The sequence below is a fragment of the Centrocercus urophasianus genome, unplaced genomic scaffold, assembly GCF_019232065.1.
Source record: "Centrocercus urophasianus isolate 14NV4802_14NV808 unplaced genomic scaffold, USGS_Curo_1.0 seq_73, whole genome shotgun sequence".
NCBI classification, from domain to species: domain Eukaryota; kingdom Metazoa; phylum Chordata; class Aves; order Galliformes; family Phasianidae; genus Centrocercus; species Centrocercus urophasianus.
The window spans coordinates 14,306,452-14,322,657 of NW_024885344.1; the positions used below are offsets into that span (position 1 = coordinate 14,306,452).

General features: G+C 35.1%; 1 protein-coding gene across 1 annotated transcript in view; it reads right to left on the reverse strand.

Annotated features, from left to right (window-relative positions):
* The window catches only part of PLCZ1 (phospholipase C zeta 1), a 45,555-nt gene that overhangs the window by 13,011 nt on the left and 16,338 nt on the right, over window positions 1-16,206 (reverse strand). Inside the window, exons 7-9 of the mRNA XM_042837959.1 lie at window positions 10,165-10,392; window positions 7,888-8,044; window positions 6,290-6,406 (exon numbers count right to left, since the gene is read on the reverse strand). Of these exons, the coding sequence (XP_042693893.1) occupies window positions 6,290-6,406; window positions 7,888-8,044; window positions 10,165-10,392 (502 nt within the window). The remainder of the gene's footprint in view (window positions 1-6,289; window positions 6,407-7,887; window positions 8,045-10,164; window positions 10,393-16,206) is intronic.

A 16,206-nucleotide genomic window follows, 5' to 3' on the forward strand; every position in this document is an offset into this window, starting at 1 on the left:
AACTTGAGGAGTAGCCTAAGCAAAAGTGGGTCCATTATTCAGTATGAGACTAATCATATCCCTGGAGTCCTATAATCCTACTGTCCCATCGAGTTGGAGGCATCTGGGAGCAAACAGTAAGATGTGAAAAAGCTGTTTTTATTGAGTTTCATAAAGCATTACAGATGTGACCGATTACATTTATGGATTTTTTTCAACAACATGACTTTGTTAATAATATATGCTTCTTTTTTTTTGGCATCATAATATTACCTTTTCAGAATGTACAACACAATTGAGTAGGATTTAAGTCATTTATGCAAGATTTAGTTCCTAAAGATGAATTTTTGGACTGTTAAAAGCAAACCAGTAAAAAGGTAATAATATAGATATATCCTTTTTGTGAGACAGAAGCTGAACTATGACAACTACTCCTGTCCTCGAAAGCTCAAGTAAAACTGAGTGGGCAATGAAAAGATGCTTTTTTATGCTTTCTTCACTCATTCTTTCAAGGCATTATTTGTGTTGTGAGCTAGCAGGAAATCTTTCCTGTCTTCCTTGTAGCATACATACCATGACTGTGAGGTAAGGCCACAGCAAGCCCAAATATAGAACGAGCTCCAGACCAAAAGAACACCTGCACAGAACAGCCTGAGTGTGTTTTTGTCATGAGATGTAATGATATACCAGATTTATAACCTGGTTTTGAGAAGACCTCTTTCAATCTTGGTATAAAATCTCTAATCATTCTGCAAATACATCTGAGTTTCTGTTACGTGGCTGGTTTCTACAGAAGTCACTCCAAAAGCAATGGAAACTACAACAGACACAAAGATCAAAATAACACTATTTGACAAAGCAAATTCTCAGCTAAGAAGCACTGTTTTTCAGCACTGTCATCACTATAAGCTATGCATTTTCACCAGTGATGAACAAGGGCCTACATGCCACTCTCATAAAAATTTGCATGGCTGTCTGGAAAGTGGCTTGCCTTTCATATCACTGTTGCCACTGCTGAAATGCACCACCCACCACCTCACTTTGCTCACATCCACTGTTTGATCTCCATATAAGTTCAGCAAGCATCAATGAATGTCAATGAGCTCCATTTTTTCTGCATGGAGGAATTCAGTTCCACACATTTGTTTCACCTGCAACTCCATGTCAGATGCCATTTTGACAGATGCTCCTCTGCTTCCATCTGTCATGTGGCAGAAAAATACAGTGGATTATTGGCAGGAAGGTTCGATCTCTACTGCCATATATTCAACTCTGACATGGACCAACATAATAAAATGAGAGGTATTATTTTTGGAGCAGCCCTCATAGATGTCAAATAATCACAGATGAAATTCTGTGATGTACCTGTCTCCCTCATCTCATAGACACTGATTAGAGTTAAGTCTATCTATAATGTATGATGCAATGCATATTCTCAGTTTGTTTTAGACATACTGTTAGCAGTTAGAAAAGACCTAATAGAAAACACACTTTCTCTGTTAGAAAAAAAATCCAGTAGAAATCATAAACAAGAATATAAAATTATCATACTGTAAAACAAACTATGTGTATGGTTAAAAGAAAAAGTGATATTCCCCCATCTTTTAATTGGGGGAACTTGTGTTTTCCCTTAAATTCTATTACATTACTTTAGAAATACCTTTACTAAATTTGACACTTCATCACTTATTCAGAAATACAGAGCATTCATTAAGATTGTGGGAATATCTAAACTTCCCAATATCAAACATAACCTGGTAAATTGATCTTAGGAAAAAAAAAAAATCAGTTCTGTTCTCTTTAGTTTTGCTATTCATCCACAGAGAAAAGAAAACATATTTTTGCTGCAAATATGCAAAAATTGAAAACTGAAAAGTAAATTAGTGAGCCTGTGTCTTGTGTTTTCCTTAGGAGGTTTTCCAAGATCTGGTTCACCTTTAAGTTTTCAGTTATTTGCAGTCCTATCTAGCCCACACTGATGATCAGTTCCTGCTCAGCAAATGAGGTACAAGATCTACATAACTGATTTTCTTTTCCCTAGGTAGCATTAGAGTTTAAATTCAGAACTGCTTGGAAGTTTTTTCCACTTTTCATGCATTGTATTTTGTCATACTGTTCCACACAAAATTTAGCCACACAACAGATATGATAAAATTGCAAGGCTGCATTTCAGTTTCAAAAGCCAAAACAAAATTTTCAATTAAAAAGTTCCATTATACAAGTAGTGGTTCCTTCACAGTAGTGTATACATTTTTATGACTTCTTCAGAAAACATATGGTCTATGCTAGCTCTTCTAAAACAAAATCCTGAATCTGCCATACCCTGGCTATCTCATGTAACTGATGATGACTTGGTCAAACCTGTGGATTGTTGTGATATATGGGAAAATGTTTTCTACCATATATAAGGGATGTATTCAAAAGGATATTTAATTATTTCTCTCTTTATTTTTAACTGAGAATTTTTTATTGTTTGTTTGGGTTGGGTTTGTGTGTGTGTGTGTTTGGGTTTTTTTGCTCTGTTTTCCTCACCCTTCCTAAAACAATTCATATCTGTTTATTTCAATAGCTATCCTGAATTTTCTTTCCATGCATAAATCTTTACTTTCCATTTTATTTAGTAAATAAAAAGGAGATAAAGATATGCCAAACCAGTTCTTTCCAGTGCTACACTGCAGTAGCATGCAAGAGGAATACTAATTTTTCCAAACCATAAAATGTTATTGTAGGTATTTTTCTCCCTAAGACCTCTTTGTTCACAAAACCTACCCTGTTCTTACGAGACCCAGTTTTCAGAGAATGGGCACTGAGTGCAGAGTGACATGGAAGAATGCTTTTGTGGGAACTCTTTTCACTGTCATTTTTAACTTGCCTTCCTCTGAAAATTAGGTTTACACAAATACAGAATTATTATCTTCAGCCTCAGCAAATCTTGGGCTTGCTGGATTTTATCCTGGTTTAGTGGCATCTTCCAAGTTAATGTCCCAAACAGTTCAGAGAGAAAATTGCTGGCAAGGTACAGGAGAGAGCAATGTTTTGGGCCCATCAATAGGGGAAATGAATTACTCAGCTGTCATCATTTATAAGATGCAGAGAGAGTCCTGGCAAGTAGTATTATATGTAGATTTGAACTACATATAATGAACCTAATATATTTATCTGTGCATCAAGAACAGTTAGTAGAACTTAAAGATAAGGTAGAAGGGCAACCATTCAGGAGTGGGGATGGGATAAAGGAACTGAGGAAGAGGAACAGGTGACATACGATAAATCTGAAAATCCCAGGGACTGTAGGGAACATTTCTGCACATGGAATGTAGACTGCAGTGGTAAGGAGCAGAGGGAATATGTGAGATTTTTGAAAACAGGATAAATGAAGAAATCAAGAAACGTGAGTTAAATCAGAGAAAAAGCATCAGTAGAAGGTTCACTGAGTGGAGTTTTGAGAGCTACATTTTGGAATGCAGTCTTATTTCAGCCAAATAGTTATCTGAAACAGATTAGGGAATCAAGACGTGGTCTGGCATTGCTTGGAAATAATTCATGAGAAGACTTATTTGTAATCAGCCTATTCCCATGAGAAAAGCATTCCTTTAAATGAAGATGCAAGTGCTGTGACCAAGAGGGCAGATCTAACCATTTCCTGCATATTTTTAATTCTTCCAAGAAGGGGCCCAAAGCAAAAATCTTATGTTTAATGAATCCTCAAAATGATTTTGCATTTAAGTATACTCCAACTTAATGTAGTCATTAATAAGTATTTAAGTCCTCTTTGAGACGTGAAAAATGGATATATTCTTTAAATAGATCATTATGGAAATGTAAAGGCTAGAAATAAAACAAGGAAACTGCTGTGTGATAAGCCCTTTAAAACTAAGGACTTCTGCCTAATTCTTCCTCTAAGCATGAAACAAGCATACTGGTTCTTAATAGCAATGCAGACAATATGGAGAGAGCACAACCTCAAGTAAATAATCCCACAATAGCACAGCACCAAGTTAAATGAGGATCAACCAATCAAGGCAGAATATCATCAAACGAATTTCAAATGGCCTGGTAATGTTGAGATACTTCCAGCAAAAGCCTAACCGAGTATCAAATATGCACCATAAAAAATATTTATGAAAACACAGACACAAAATTTATACTGGCTAGTAATTTTTTACTCCCACAGTAGCTGTAAAACTATACCTCAATACAATAGTGAAGATGTGAAGCAGAATTTGTAATGAGAGAACTGTGAGGGGATCTGAGTGCATTTCAGTTGTTTCACTGAACAGCCAATACTGAGTGGGAAATTTCACACAGCCTCCCTAGTCGCTGCTTCCCACATTACATCCTGATAGTACTGTGTAGTTTGGGTGAAGGGCTGGCAAACATTAACAAATTCAGGCCTGGGGCAGTCCTCCACTGCTTGTGGTCAGGGCCACAGTGATGGGAAGCCTTCTTCACATAAGTTCCTGAGCCTTAAAGGCAAAGTGAAAATCATATATTTCACAGTATGAGTGTGAACTGTAATGTAAGAAAGTGAGACCGTCTCTTTCACTTCTTGAAACTATGAAGTTTATGGCAAACTGCCCTACTCACTCCACAGTCTCCGTCAGCTGATTATGATATAGTCAGAATAAATGATAGAATACATGTCCAGATGCAAAAATATTGCTTTTAAACTGAAGAATAAAATGATGAAGCAAGATTGTGCCTGAAGCCATTAAGAAGTGGAAAGTGCTTACAGGCTAAGAGATTTTTCAAAGCCTACTGAGAGTAAAGTCATGCTTATCTTTAACACTTTCAAATTAAAAACTAACTTGAACAGAAGAGAAACCAAGGTTACTGTTATTTCATTGCTCAGGGTGCTAACTTGCTTTGAAATACACTGAAAAGAAAGACACTAAATCTGCTTTGATTGTATTAAGTCACTGTAGACAGCAGCAACTATGACTCAGCATCCAGATGATCAGGAGTATTTGACTGCATCTTTGCAGTAGCTATCATAATCTGGGAATTCTTGACAACAACATTAATTGTTGTGCACACATCTCCTGCATCAGCACCACCCCAGTCACACGCAGCCACTGAAAACCAAACTGATCCTCAGATGATGATTTAATTGCAGTGCTGATTCCTAAATCACATTTACATACTTTTCCATCCTCTCTTGTAATTCAGTGCTATAGGACAACTTCAGCAAAATACAAAAGCAATTGCATTCCTACAATGCCCACATTTAGTTAAACAGGCAGCTGCTTCTATTCTCTTGCTAAGTACAGAGTAGCTACAGGGAATGTTAGGCTCCAGTAGAAAAGGAAAATATGTTACATTACATTACACTACATTACATTACATTACATTATATTATATTATATTATATTATATTATATTATTTATTAAGAGAGAGATAAATAGAGGAAAGATAACAAGAAAAAAGAAGATTAAAAAAACTACTTTCTGCTCTAAAGATGCTCTAGTGATGCCTCAGCACAGCAGACAAATAACCATGGAGATCATTGGATTTGAATAACACAGAATGCAAAAGGACGTAAGCTATTTTAATTTTCTTGAAAGGAAAATTGCAAAATTTTTGTTTCTGAAAGTACACTGTTTAATCCGTAGTATGCTCACTTTTAACTCTAAACCTAAGGTAACTTAGTTAACATAAATAATTTCAGCCAAAACAGGCAGGCAATAAAATATAAATTATTGCTTAGACTCTCCGTACAGACAGACACCAAGAAATATAACAGAATTATTAATTAAAAAAGGAAGTTGCACAAAGAAAGAGAAGAAAGTTATGTTTTAGCTGTGGAAAGTTCTATATATACACTTTTGCTGCAGTGTTTCAGAAGATTAAATCACGCTTTTGTGTCGTTGTAGAGCTGGGAATAATACAAAATAAGGTTCAAAGTTTAATAATATTTTGTCCTTAATTCTTCTTTTTTCCTCAGTTTCTAATAGGGGAAAAAAAAACACCACAATAATTCAAAGGAATTAGTGAACTATAATAATTTGAGATGTTTGGGATATGCCTATAGCTATTTAGCAAAAATTTATTTTTGTAATTAGCTATGACTTAATTGTAATTAATTAGTAAATAATTTAAAATAATATTCCTTTTAGTTCTTTCTTATCAGAATTCCAAGATTCTGGGATATAAAAGTTACCTGAATATGTAGACTGTATGAGAAGTTTAGATAATACAAAATTATGCCACTGAAGGAAATTATGAAACTTGTAGCTCACAAAAAGGTAGAACTTCTGCATCTCTATAATCTCTGAAATTTTGAATGCAACAGTCAGTAAATATACATACCCATTTGGCAACCCACATTCCAGAACTCTTGAGGATTATAATTTGAAGAATCTGCTCTTGTTCCTTTTGGGTAGATTCTTGTAATGAAACGTGAAGTATGTGAAACAAACTGATCAGCTGAAAAACAATCATAAAACCTTAGTAAGGCACATTTTAAAAAAAATAGACATTTAAATAAATAATAAGATTTTAAGACAATTTCTATGCATGTTACATTACTAAATGTGACCGTTTGAAATGTGATAAAAATCGTATTTTTAAATCTTAAAATGGTCTTCGATAATATTTTTTCTAGTATGCAGACTTTCTGAAGGTTCAATAACCAAAATCATTACTTCAGGGAAATCTTCTGTACCTGCTTATTTACTAAGTAGACAGTTTTTACACTAAACCTCTCATTTTCCCTGTAAAATAGGAAAGACACATAACAAGAAATTGGCTAAAAAGCCCCGTTCATTCTTCAATTATTCTAGTGGAAACACATCTATCCTATCTTCAAATAACTAAAGCTTGATTTCTGCTTTGAGGCTTACAAAAGTCAAATGAATCATCTCAAGACCTGTGAGTAGTACATTTCTAAAACACGCTTTATTATCTTCTTTGCCTTCTTCAGAAGATTTTAATTATTCAAGTCAGTTGATTTTCTTACTCCTAGCATTGTTATCTCCCATAAGGGCATAAACTACACAGACATGGAAAATCTAGAATTACATCTATTTATGCTATTCCAGTTAAGTGATTAAAAAGAAAGCTTTAAACTTCCAGGATCATCATTCTGATCCTTTCCATTCAACTTCTTTCCCCTTATTTTAGTTGAACTACTAGGTTGCTAGACAGACCGGAGAGGACTTTTAGTGTGGACAGCTGGCAAAAGCCTACTTGCTTTAATGATGTTCAGCACCATTCACCTAACCAACCATTGAATCATCTCTGCCAAGAGTGGATGGCAGCTGGGCTGGACCTGAATGAATGGGCTGCGGCAGACTTCATTCTCATGGTCAGTGATCTCTGCTCTTAATACTCCCTGAAGGCTGTTGTCAGGCAGCTGGAGTTAAAACAGCAGAGACTATGTTGTTCTGGCTGCACCAAACGGAAATAACCTAACATAGACTGTGTTTTCAGTAATCCACTTGGCCCATATGAAAGATGTGGTCCAAAGAACAGACTGTCTTCTATGAGTTTGTTCATTTCATGTGGATTCTCTCATCTGCAGTCAGAGGTACTGATGCTCAACTCCACTGAGAGCTACAGATTGTGTACAGAAAAAAGATCTGCTCCTTACATTTTCATGTAACTTTCAAATCATTTCATGTAGGAAAAAATGAACCAAAAGGTATTCATACATTTTGTATACCACATTAATATTTGTTCTTGTGAAGTTGCATGAAATTAGAATAATGCTGAATTTCAAATTGGCTCACAAAACCAAATGAAATATAAAAATGCAGTGAAAATGAGTTATTTCTAAAACAGTACTACAGAAACAGCCAAGTAAAATTGGACAACAGAAATTCTGTAAAGCTTTTTGACTCTCCCAATGCCTAAGCAATGAAACATAACAACACTGTAATTTTTCTGTTTAAATTAAAAGGAAATACCTGCATGTTTTACAAATTTTTGTGCTTTAACCTCTCCAATTGAATTGTTTTCATAACACTTCTGATGAGTTATTGAATGCTCAAAGCTTACAAACTTCTCAGATTTGGTATAAATCACAAGGTCCGACAATTCAATGGCAATCTTCATTTTCTTCATCTAATCAGAGAATAAAATAATGTAGGAACACAAAAAATCACAGTATACATTACATTATTAAAAATTCAGAAGAACTTAACAAATAAGACATAGAAAGTGTGGGAAAATGTATCTCATGTAACGTGTATTTGACCTTAACATATGATTTGTGATAGTAAGAGTTGATCCAGCCAAAGACAGTTAAGGTTATTGTCTTTGTGATAATCGCGGTAGATGTGGGAGGGATGCAGGGATACTTCCAGTGCTTCCTGGCATAGTATTGGACAGCTTTAATATTTCCCTGCTTTTCAGACAGGTATATAAACTAAAGTCATTCTTCATGGCTCTTAACATTACTCACGTTAACTATATGTCCAACTTAAGTACATAAAATTACAGAAAAGATATACTGGTAGGAAGTACTTTGAGAAATAAAAAAGAGTAGAAGGTATTGTGCACACTGACAACTCAAACTCAACTACAAGAAATAGATAACAGGAGAATATTTCAACATGTCAAACAAATCAGTCAAAGATATACTCCTCCATTAACTGCTCTGATGATAAACTCTGTTCTTAATTAAGATTGAAATTTCTCTGGTCAGTCTTTATTTAGTCTTGTTCTATTACCAAAGCAAGCAAAAGCAAATGCCTGTGTACAGTGAAAGTGAGCGGAAGTTTTACCAACCTATTATCTCTTAAACTGAGGTACTGTATGACTTCTTCATTTAACTTAACACAGAGGTATGAGCTAATCAGGCTAGTATCCAGAAAGAGCTGACAATGTCAATAAAGTTTACATTCCATTAAAACTTCTGAAAGTAAATTCCCATCTGACATAAACCATGCAAAATTTAAGTGCATTATTTATTCTGGAGATATGTCCCATGAGGAGAAACGGGAGTCTATTGGCATAGAGTTAAATAATAGAACTCTCTCAAAGTGAAAGGAAGTGATGAAGTCAAATACAACAACGTCACCAGGGTACCTCAGCTGTGGATTTGAATGTTCTCCTGCCCTCCTAACAGAACAGCAGGGTTGGATCACAGAATAAATACTCCCAATCCATAGTGCAGGACCCCAGAAGCAATGATCTCTTCTGCATGTGAAATGCGACCAGACAACTCTTGTTGCAATTGAACCAGACGCACATGATATATGTTCTGGTCTGTAACATGATGTCATAAATACGTATCACCCTATTATTTGAAGTTTTTCTTCACCTATCCCATCCTTCCTCAGAATTTTGCCTTGGTATCCCTTCTTATCAGGTGGAAAGAGAAAGAACTAAAGATCTTGAACTTCAAATCACTGAGAGAAAAAAAAGACACTGAGGAACTTACTGTGTCTCAGCAAAAATGTTGAGTCCTGAGGAGCAGTCTATATACATTCATACAATCACAGTGTGATGTGCAAAATTGTCTAGATACTGGGTGCATCCTGCCTACTTTAAATGCTGAAGAAAGTAGTTTGAAATCAATGGATTTCTGGATTTCCACGTTAAGAGAGCTACTGTTCAATTAACAAAACGTTCAATTTGACAATCGAAAAGAAAATGACATCTAATTTTCATAGAGACTCTTTCAGAAGTAGTATTTAATATTATGTCTTTACATAATAAGGGCTGCAACAACTTTTCTATAATAAATGCTTTATAATATACTAGTGCAACCAGAAGTCTACAATTGATTTAATCTGTAAATTAAGAACAAAGGATCTCTCCAAAGCAGACTGTAAGACCATAGAATGGAATGGATATAAAACTGTCCTTCATCATCAGGAACCACTATAAGCGTCCTTCATGCATAGCTCCAGAAAGGCTTTGGGATTAACAAAGCAGCTGAGCCTATTGTGTCACTGATCACCACGGGCAAGCATCAGATTCGATAGTGAAAAATGCAAGTGCAATTCAGGATGGGAGCACAGGGAAGATCTTTTTTAGTTGGATACTAAAACATGGTCCAGTTTGGAATGCATTCAGGAAAACTCTAGATCCTTCAAAATATATTTTTCTAAGTAATAATAAAGCCTAAATAAGCCTAAATATAGTCTGTATTTTGAAATAGCGTATTTCTTCTTTTCATAGAAAGGCTGACAGAGAGATAAGTGTTTTCTAAATTCAGCTGTTGCATAAGTTTTTACCTTTGCCCTTTTTCGAGGTGGAGGTGAAGATCTAACTTCAGATTTTCTTTTGGAGGATTTACTTTTTGGGTAAAGAGGGGCTTTTTCATCAGTCTCCTCGTCACTTGATGTAATTTCCTCTTCAGATACTTCCCCTGTTTCACCATGACTGTCCTGACCTTTCCTGAGCATAGTTTCTTCAATTGTTCCACTTTTCTTATTTTTTACCAATATTTTGAATTTTAATGCCTGTAGATAAAAAGTTGAGCAGTAATAACTAAAATTATGTATGTACTAACTGTAGAACTTCATATTTAGATGATGCTTAATGCATTTTCTTAGCTATTTGTGAAGTATAATGAAGTGAGGGAGCACAATATAGTGAATATAGGCATCAGTGATACAGATTTCAAAAGTGAGTAAAACAAACAGAAACAGAGACTGGAGATCAAAGTATGGAACAGAATGTGTATACCTAACAATTCAACAGGAAAAACAGAAAGCTCTGCAATACATAGATGCAGATACGAGCAGGATGGCGGAAGATAAGACTGAAGATAAGGACAACAGGACGAGGGGAAATGGCCTGAAGTTATATCAGGGTAAGTTTAGGTTGGATATCAGGAAAAACTTTTTTACAGAATAGGCTATTAATCACTGAAATAGGCTCCCCAGAGAAGTGGTTGAGTCACCATTCCTGGATGTGTTTTAAAACTATTTGGATGTGGTGCTCAGGGACATGATTTAGTGGAGGGTTTTTAGAGTTAGGGTAAATTTGGTTATGTTGAAGTTGGACTTGAAGATCTTTAAGATCTGAAGATCTTTTCCAAGCTGACTAATTCTATGATTCTAAGGAAGTGTCAGAGGTGATGGCCAGGTAAGATGTAGGAAATACATTATTTACTAAGCTTGAATATGTTTTTATATGTAGACTTGCAGCCAATCATCTGATGCTCATTTGAAGCTGTTTTTTTGCCTAACCACTAAAAAAACTTGTTTGATTAGTGCATTGGTGCATACTTCTGTGGTATATCAAATCAAAACTTCTGTTATTATGTTATTATTATCAAGAACACTGTGGACCCTAGAGCTGAGCTTACCTATATGTGGAAATTAATGGACTTTGATAATTGGTTGACTAAACAGTTTTTCTATTTCATGGGTCATATATAAATGCACATTTCATATGGAGTGAAAGGACTATCACTTCATGTAGAGAAAATAAAGATCTCTATACATACAGTTCCAATACATAAAAGAACATTCATAATCAGTAGCTCCATCACCTATGAATGATGGTTTTAGAGATTACTAACTTGAAAGTAGAATTTTTCTACTCAGTAACAGAACCTTACATAATGTTTTAAAACACTATATAAATCCTTATGAATTTTAGTAGGTTTAATAATGAAGATATTTCTTGTTTTTCTCTATACACTTTTGCTATGATGTTGTACAGCACTTTCTTTTTAATCAAATGAGTACCCAGTTATATATATAGGAAAAAATTCTGCAATGAAATGAGAAGCTATCTCATAATATGTAGTGCTCAAATTCATGATTTTTTTGGGGGGTAGGAGGAGGGAGAAAGGAAAATAAAGAGAAAAAGTAAACAAACCACAGCAATATTACATATAAGTAATTTAAGAAAGGTAAAACATTGTCTTATTAAACTGCTACAAAGAACATTTGCATTGATACTTCTATGCTTTCATTAACTAAAGGTTTGAAAGAAATTTGGAATAATTCAAATGAATTATCTAGTAAATTTTTACTGACTGTATAACAAACAAGGTGTTTTTTCACTGGTAAGATCCCTTCTTCTGTAACAAAGGACTAAGGAAAAAGTTCATAAAAATTATCATTTCCAATAAATGCCTTTCCTCTATGCCTCTAATACAAGTATGAATTTCACTTATGAAATAATCTTCACAGAGGAATAGCTATTATATAGTGGACATAACACTGACACTGTTACTGTCAGTGAATAATAAAATTTAGGTTCCTGGATAGTAGTCCACAAAAATACTCCTCATGATTCATATGCAATAGTGAAGGGGAAGGTTATAGTACAGGGGGAGTTAACAAGAAGCAATTACTTCACATTAAGTAAAGCATAACTGAACTTTTATATGTAGCAGATAATGTATTATAAATTATCCACCAAATCAATATGAAAAATAGGAACGACAGAAATATATATATAAAACTAAATCTATATAACAGATACTACATATATATTCCATTTATTTGAATTGTAATCTTCTTTGCTGATATTATTACTTCAGATCTGGCATTATTAGTATGTCAGTATAGAAGTGAAATGATATATCCTATAGTTAATATTTATCAATGTCATGCTAGTGTAAGGTTTGATTAGTCTGTCTGTATGGGTGATTCAGGATGCAATTTAACACTTCCTTCATTTCTTACTGATACACCCATTCTTTTTCTGTGCTATTTTTAGAAGAGATTTAATGTGAGTACTCATATTTTTTAAAGTTCAGAATTTTCCTTCCCATCTTTATCTATTGCAATATTGAACAGCAGTTCTGTCCCCGATTGGTCTAATGTTCATAGTTAAGATTTACTTCTACAAATCACAAAAGACCAGATATGCAAGAGGCAGAAAACCTTTTCTTGGACATATTGCATGTAAATTTGCTTTAAGTAAAGAAAGGCCATAATTTGTTTCACTGTACAAAAAGAGGCCATGAAGTTTTAAGGCATTTCTAAGTTGGTCTACTTAATATTACAGGAAAGTGGTAAACATCCTCAGGTAGGAAAAACATTTTTTTTTTTACTATAAAAATAACAATTAAAAATCATTAGATTCTTTAAAAAAACAGTTACAGAAAATGCTGTAGTAAAAAGAGATTTTTTTAATCTTGGGCCATAAGCAGATTCCAATAAAAGTTAACCTGAATCACTGAAAATGAACCATGAACTGAAAAAGACACGTCACATATTTTAAGTTTGAGCTTCAAACAGATCTTCAAAAGTACTCATAACAAATGTATGGTTACAAAATCTGTGACTGTGAAATTTGAGTTCTTTAACTGACAATCAGTTGTGCTAAACATTTGAGATTTTTTGTACAAATGTGTCTAAATCTTCTAAGCAAATAATGAGCTGAAAGTCTGAACATCCACTATTGTTTCATTTTTTAAAATTTAAACATAAAATACAAATTGTTTTAAAAATATACCTTTATTATTTATGAATTTAAAAAGTGCAAACATATTTAAAAACGTGAACATGTAAAGCATAGTATATCTTCCCTGGATAATAATGGTCATAGAATCATAGAATCATAGAATCATGGAATGGCCTGGGGGATTGAAACTCGATGATCATTGCGGTCCTTTTCAACCCCCCTGCTGTGTGCAGGTCACCAACCACCAGACCAGGCTGCCCAGAGCCACATCCAGCCTGGCCTTGGATGCCTCTAGGGATGGGGCATCCACAACCTCTCTGGTCAACCTGTTCCAGTGTGTCACCACCCTGTGAGTGAAAAACTGCCTCTTAATATCTAAACTAAATCTTTTCTGTCTCAGTTTAAAACCATTCCCCATTGTCCTAACTCTATCCACCCTTGTAAACAGACATTCCCACTCCTGTTGATACGCTCCCTTCAAGGCCTGGAAGGCCACAATGAGGTCTTCCTGGAGCATTATCAAGTCATTTGAGACTCTTAAACTAGAACCTTCAGGTACAATCAATTGGAAAAAATATTTAAATAATTAAATTAAGAAAACCTAATTCTTGTTCTAAATTGTCTTCTGGTTAATGCAATGTACAACACAAATCAGAACAGCTGAAGTAAAACAAGATTCCCAGCATAATGATTAATTAAATTCAGGCTTCTGAAAATCAGATGAGGACACTGATATTCAGGTAATTCTTACTGTGGTATAAATCTCACATATCATGAATCTCATATGAACAGCATACATTTAAGTGGGGACTAATTGTGGAAACTATCAATACATTTTCAGATATAAATTCTACAGACATTACATATGAAAACTCTAAGCTATGGAAATTTGAAGTGTGCATTCTCTTCTGAGAAGCATTTTGAAAGTAACATCTACCACAGATAAATTATCTGTGGTATGCAATTTAGTGACTCCGTGATTCAGATGCAGTACAATGATTCTGTGGTTGCTATGGAGGATGTATAATCTTTGTATATCAATTAAATTGAATGTAGTTGTGCTTTGAGATGTTTTTAGGTAAACCCTTACATGTGAAGTGCAAAGGCTTGCACTTGTGGAAGAACAACTCCAGACACCAGTATATGCTGGGGAGCACTTAGCTGGAAAGTTGCAGAAAAGAACCTATGAATAGTGGAAGACATCAAAAATTCTTGGATTCACTAAACAAATTATCAGCAGTGGGTAACGAGAGACGCTCCTTCCACTTTACTCAGTATAGGCAGGGCTTCATCTGGAGTCCTCTGTGCAGTACTGGACTCCCCAGTACAAGAGAGACAGGGCCATAGTGGAAATAGCCCAAAGGAGAGTCACCAAGATGATCAAAAGGACTGAAGCACCTCTCTTATGTGGATAGGTGGAGATAGGCTGAGAGAGCTGGGACTGTTCAGTCTGGAGAGGAGTTGGCTTGGGAGGGATCTATCTCATCAATGTGTGTAAGTTCCTGAAGGGAGAACACAAAGAAGATGGAGCCAGGCTTTTTTCAGTGGTATCCAGCACCATGAAAAGAGCCAGCGGGCAGCAGGCACAGACTGGAATACAGGAGATTTCTCGTGAACGCTAGCATTTCTGTGCTATGCAGATGAATGAGCACTGGCACAGGTTGCCTAGAGAGGTTGTGGATTCTCCTCCTTGGAGATCTTCAAAAGCCATCTGGACATGGGCCTGAGCACGCTGTGCTGAGTGTCCTTGCTTGAGCTAGGTGAAATGGACGCATAGGCCCCTTGTAACATAAATTATTCTGTAATTCTATGATTTACAGTGTTTTCAAGGTTTGAAAATTGAGACTGGACAGTGATATAAAAATATTTGACTGCAATCTAAAAAAAAAAATGTTTATGAGAAATTTATAAAGATGTACTAAATAGATTTAAGACAATACTGCTACGAAAATATAGTAGCATTATAATACTCTAGCAAATCTCTTGAACAAATTTCTTTAAAAATGTTTTTTCCTTTTCCCAATTACTTTACCAAATTTTACCTGCATGTTGTGTTGACACAATTAAGACAATCATAGAATCATAGAATCACAAGGTCGTAAACAACTTATAAGATCATCTAGTCCATCCATCTTCTCATTACCACCGCTACCACAAGCTACTAAAACCATATCTCGCAGCTCCTCATCCAGACACCTCTTGAACACAGTTTTATCCTCGTTTTGAAACAAAACATTTGCATTTGCATCATTCTGTTTCAGGTACTGTAAAGAAGTGTGGAAAATACATCTTACATATTGCTGATGACAGTGGCAAGCCTGAATGACTGTTTTGCATGCATGTATTTATGTTACAAGACATTAAAAAATATTTTGTTCTTGAAATAACATTTAATGCAAAGACTGGTACAATGGGAATTTTAAAATTTTCTACCCTCATCTAATTGCCTTTTCTGACTTCATATCCCTGGGGTCTCAAGCCACCAGCTGAGAAACACTGCCTAAGGGTGAATCAAAGAATAAGAAAAAATGTTTTTTGTAGTAACGGAACTCAGTGAAATGGTTCCATGAACACTTTTCTCAACACAACCAAAATATATGTAGATTTAGGTTTCCATTTCTAAAACAACATTAAAATTCAGGACTTTTTTTAATCTAAGGAACTAAGATAAATTATCCAATAACAGGTACACCAATAGATTTAAATAGAAGTTTTTTCTTTTAAAGCATAACTTTGTTTTAAAATTTACAATTTGTTTCCTCTTTCAGAACTTTCAAATAATGGACTCAAGGATGCGAGAAGAGAAGCGAGGGGAGGAGAGAAGTGAGGGGAGGGGAAGGGAGGGGAGGGAAGGGAAGGTGAGAGAGGAGAGGAGAGGAGAGGAGAGGAGAGGAGAGAAGAGAAGG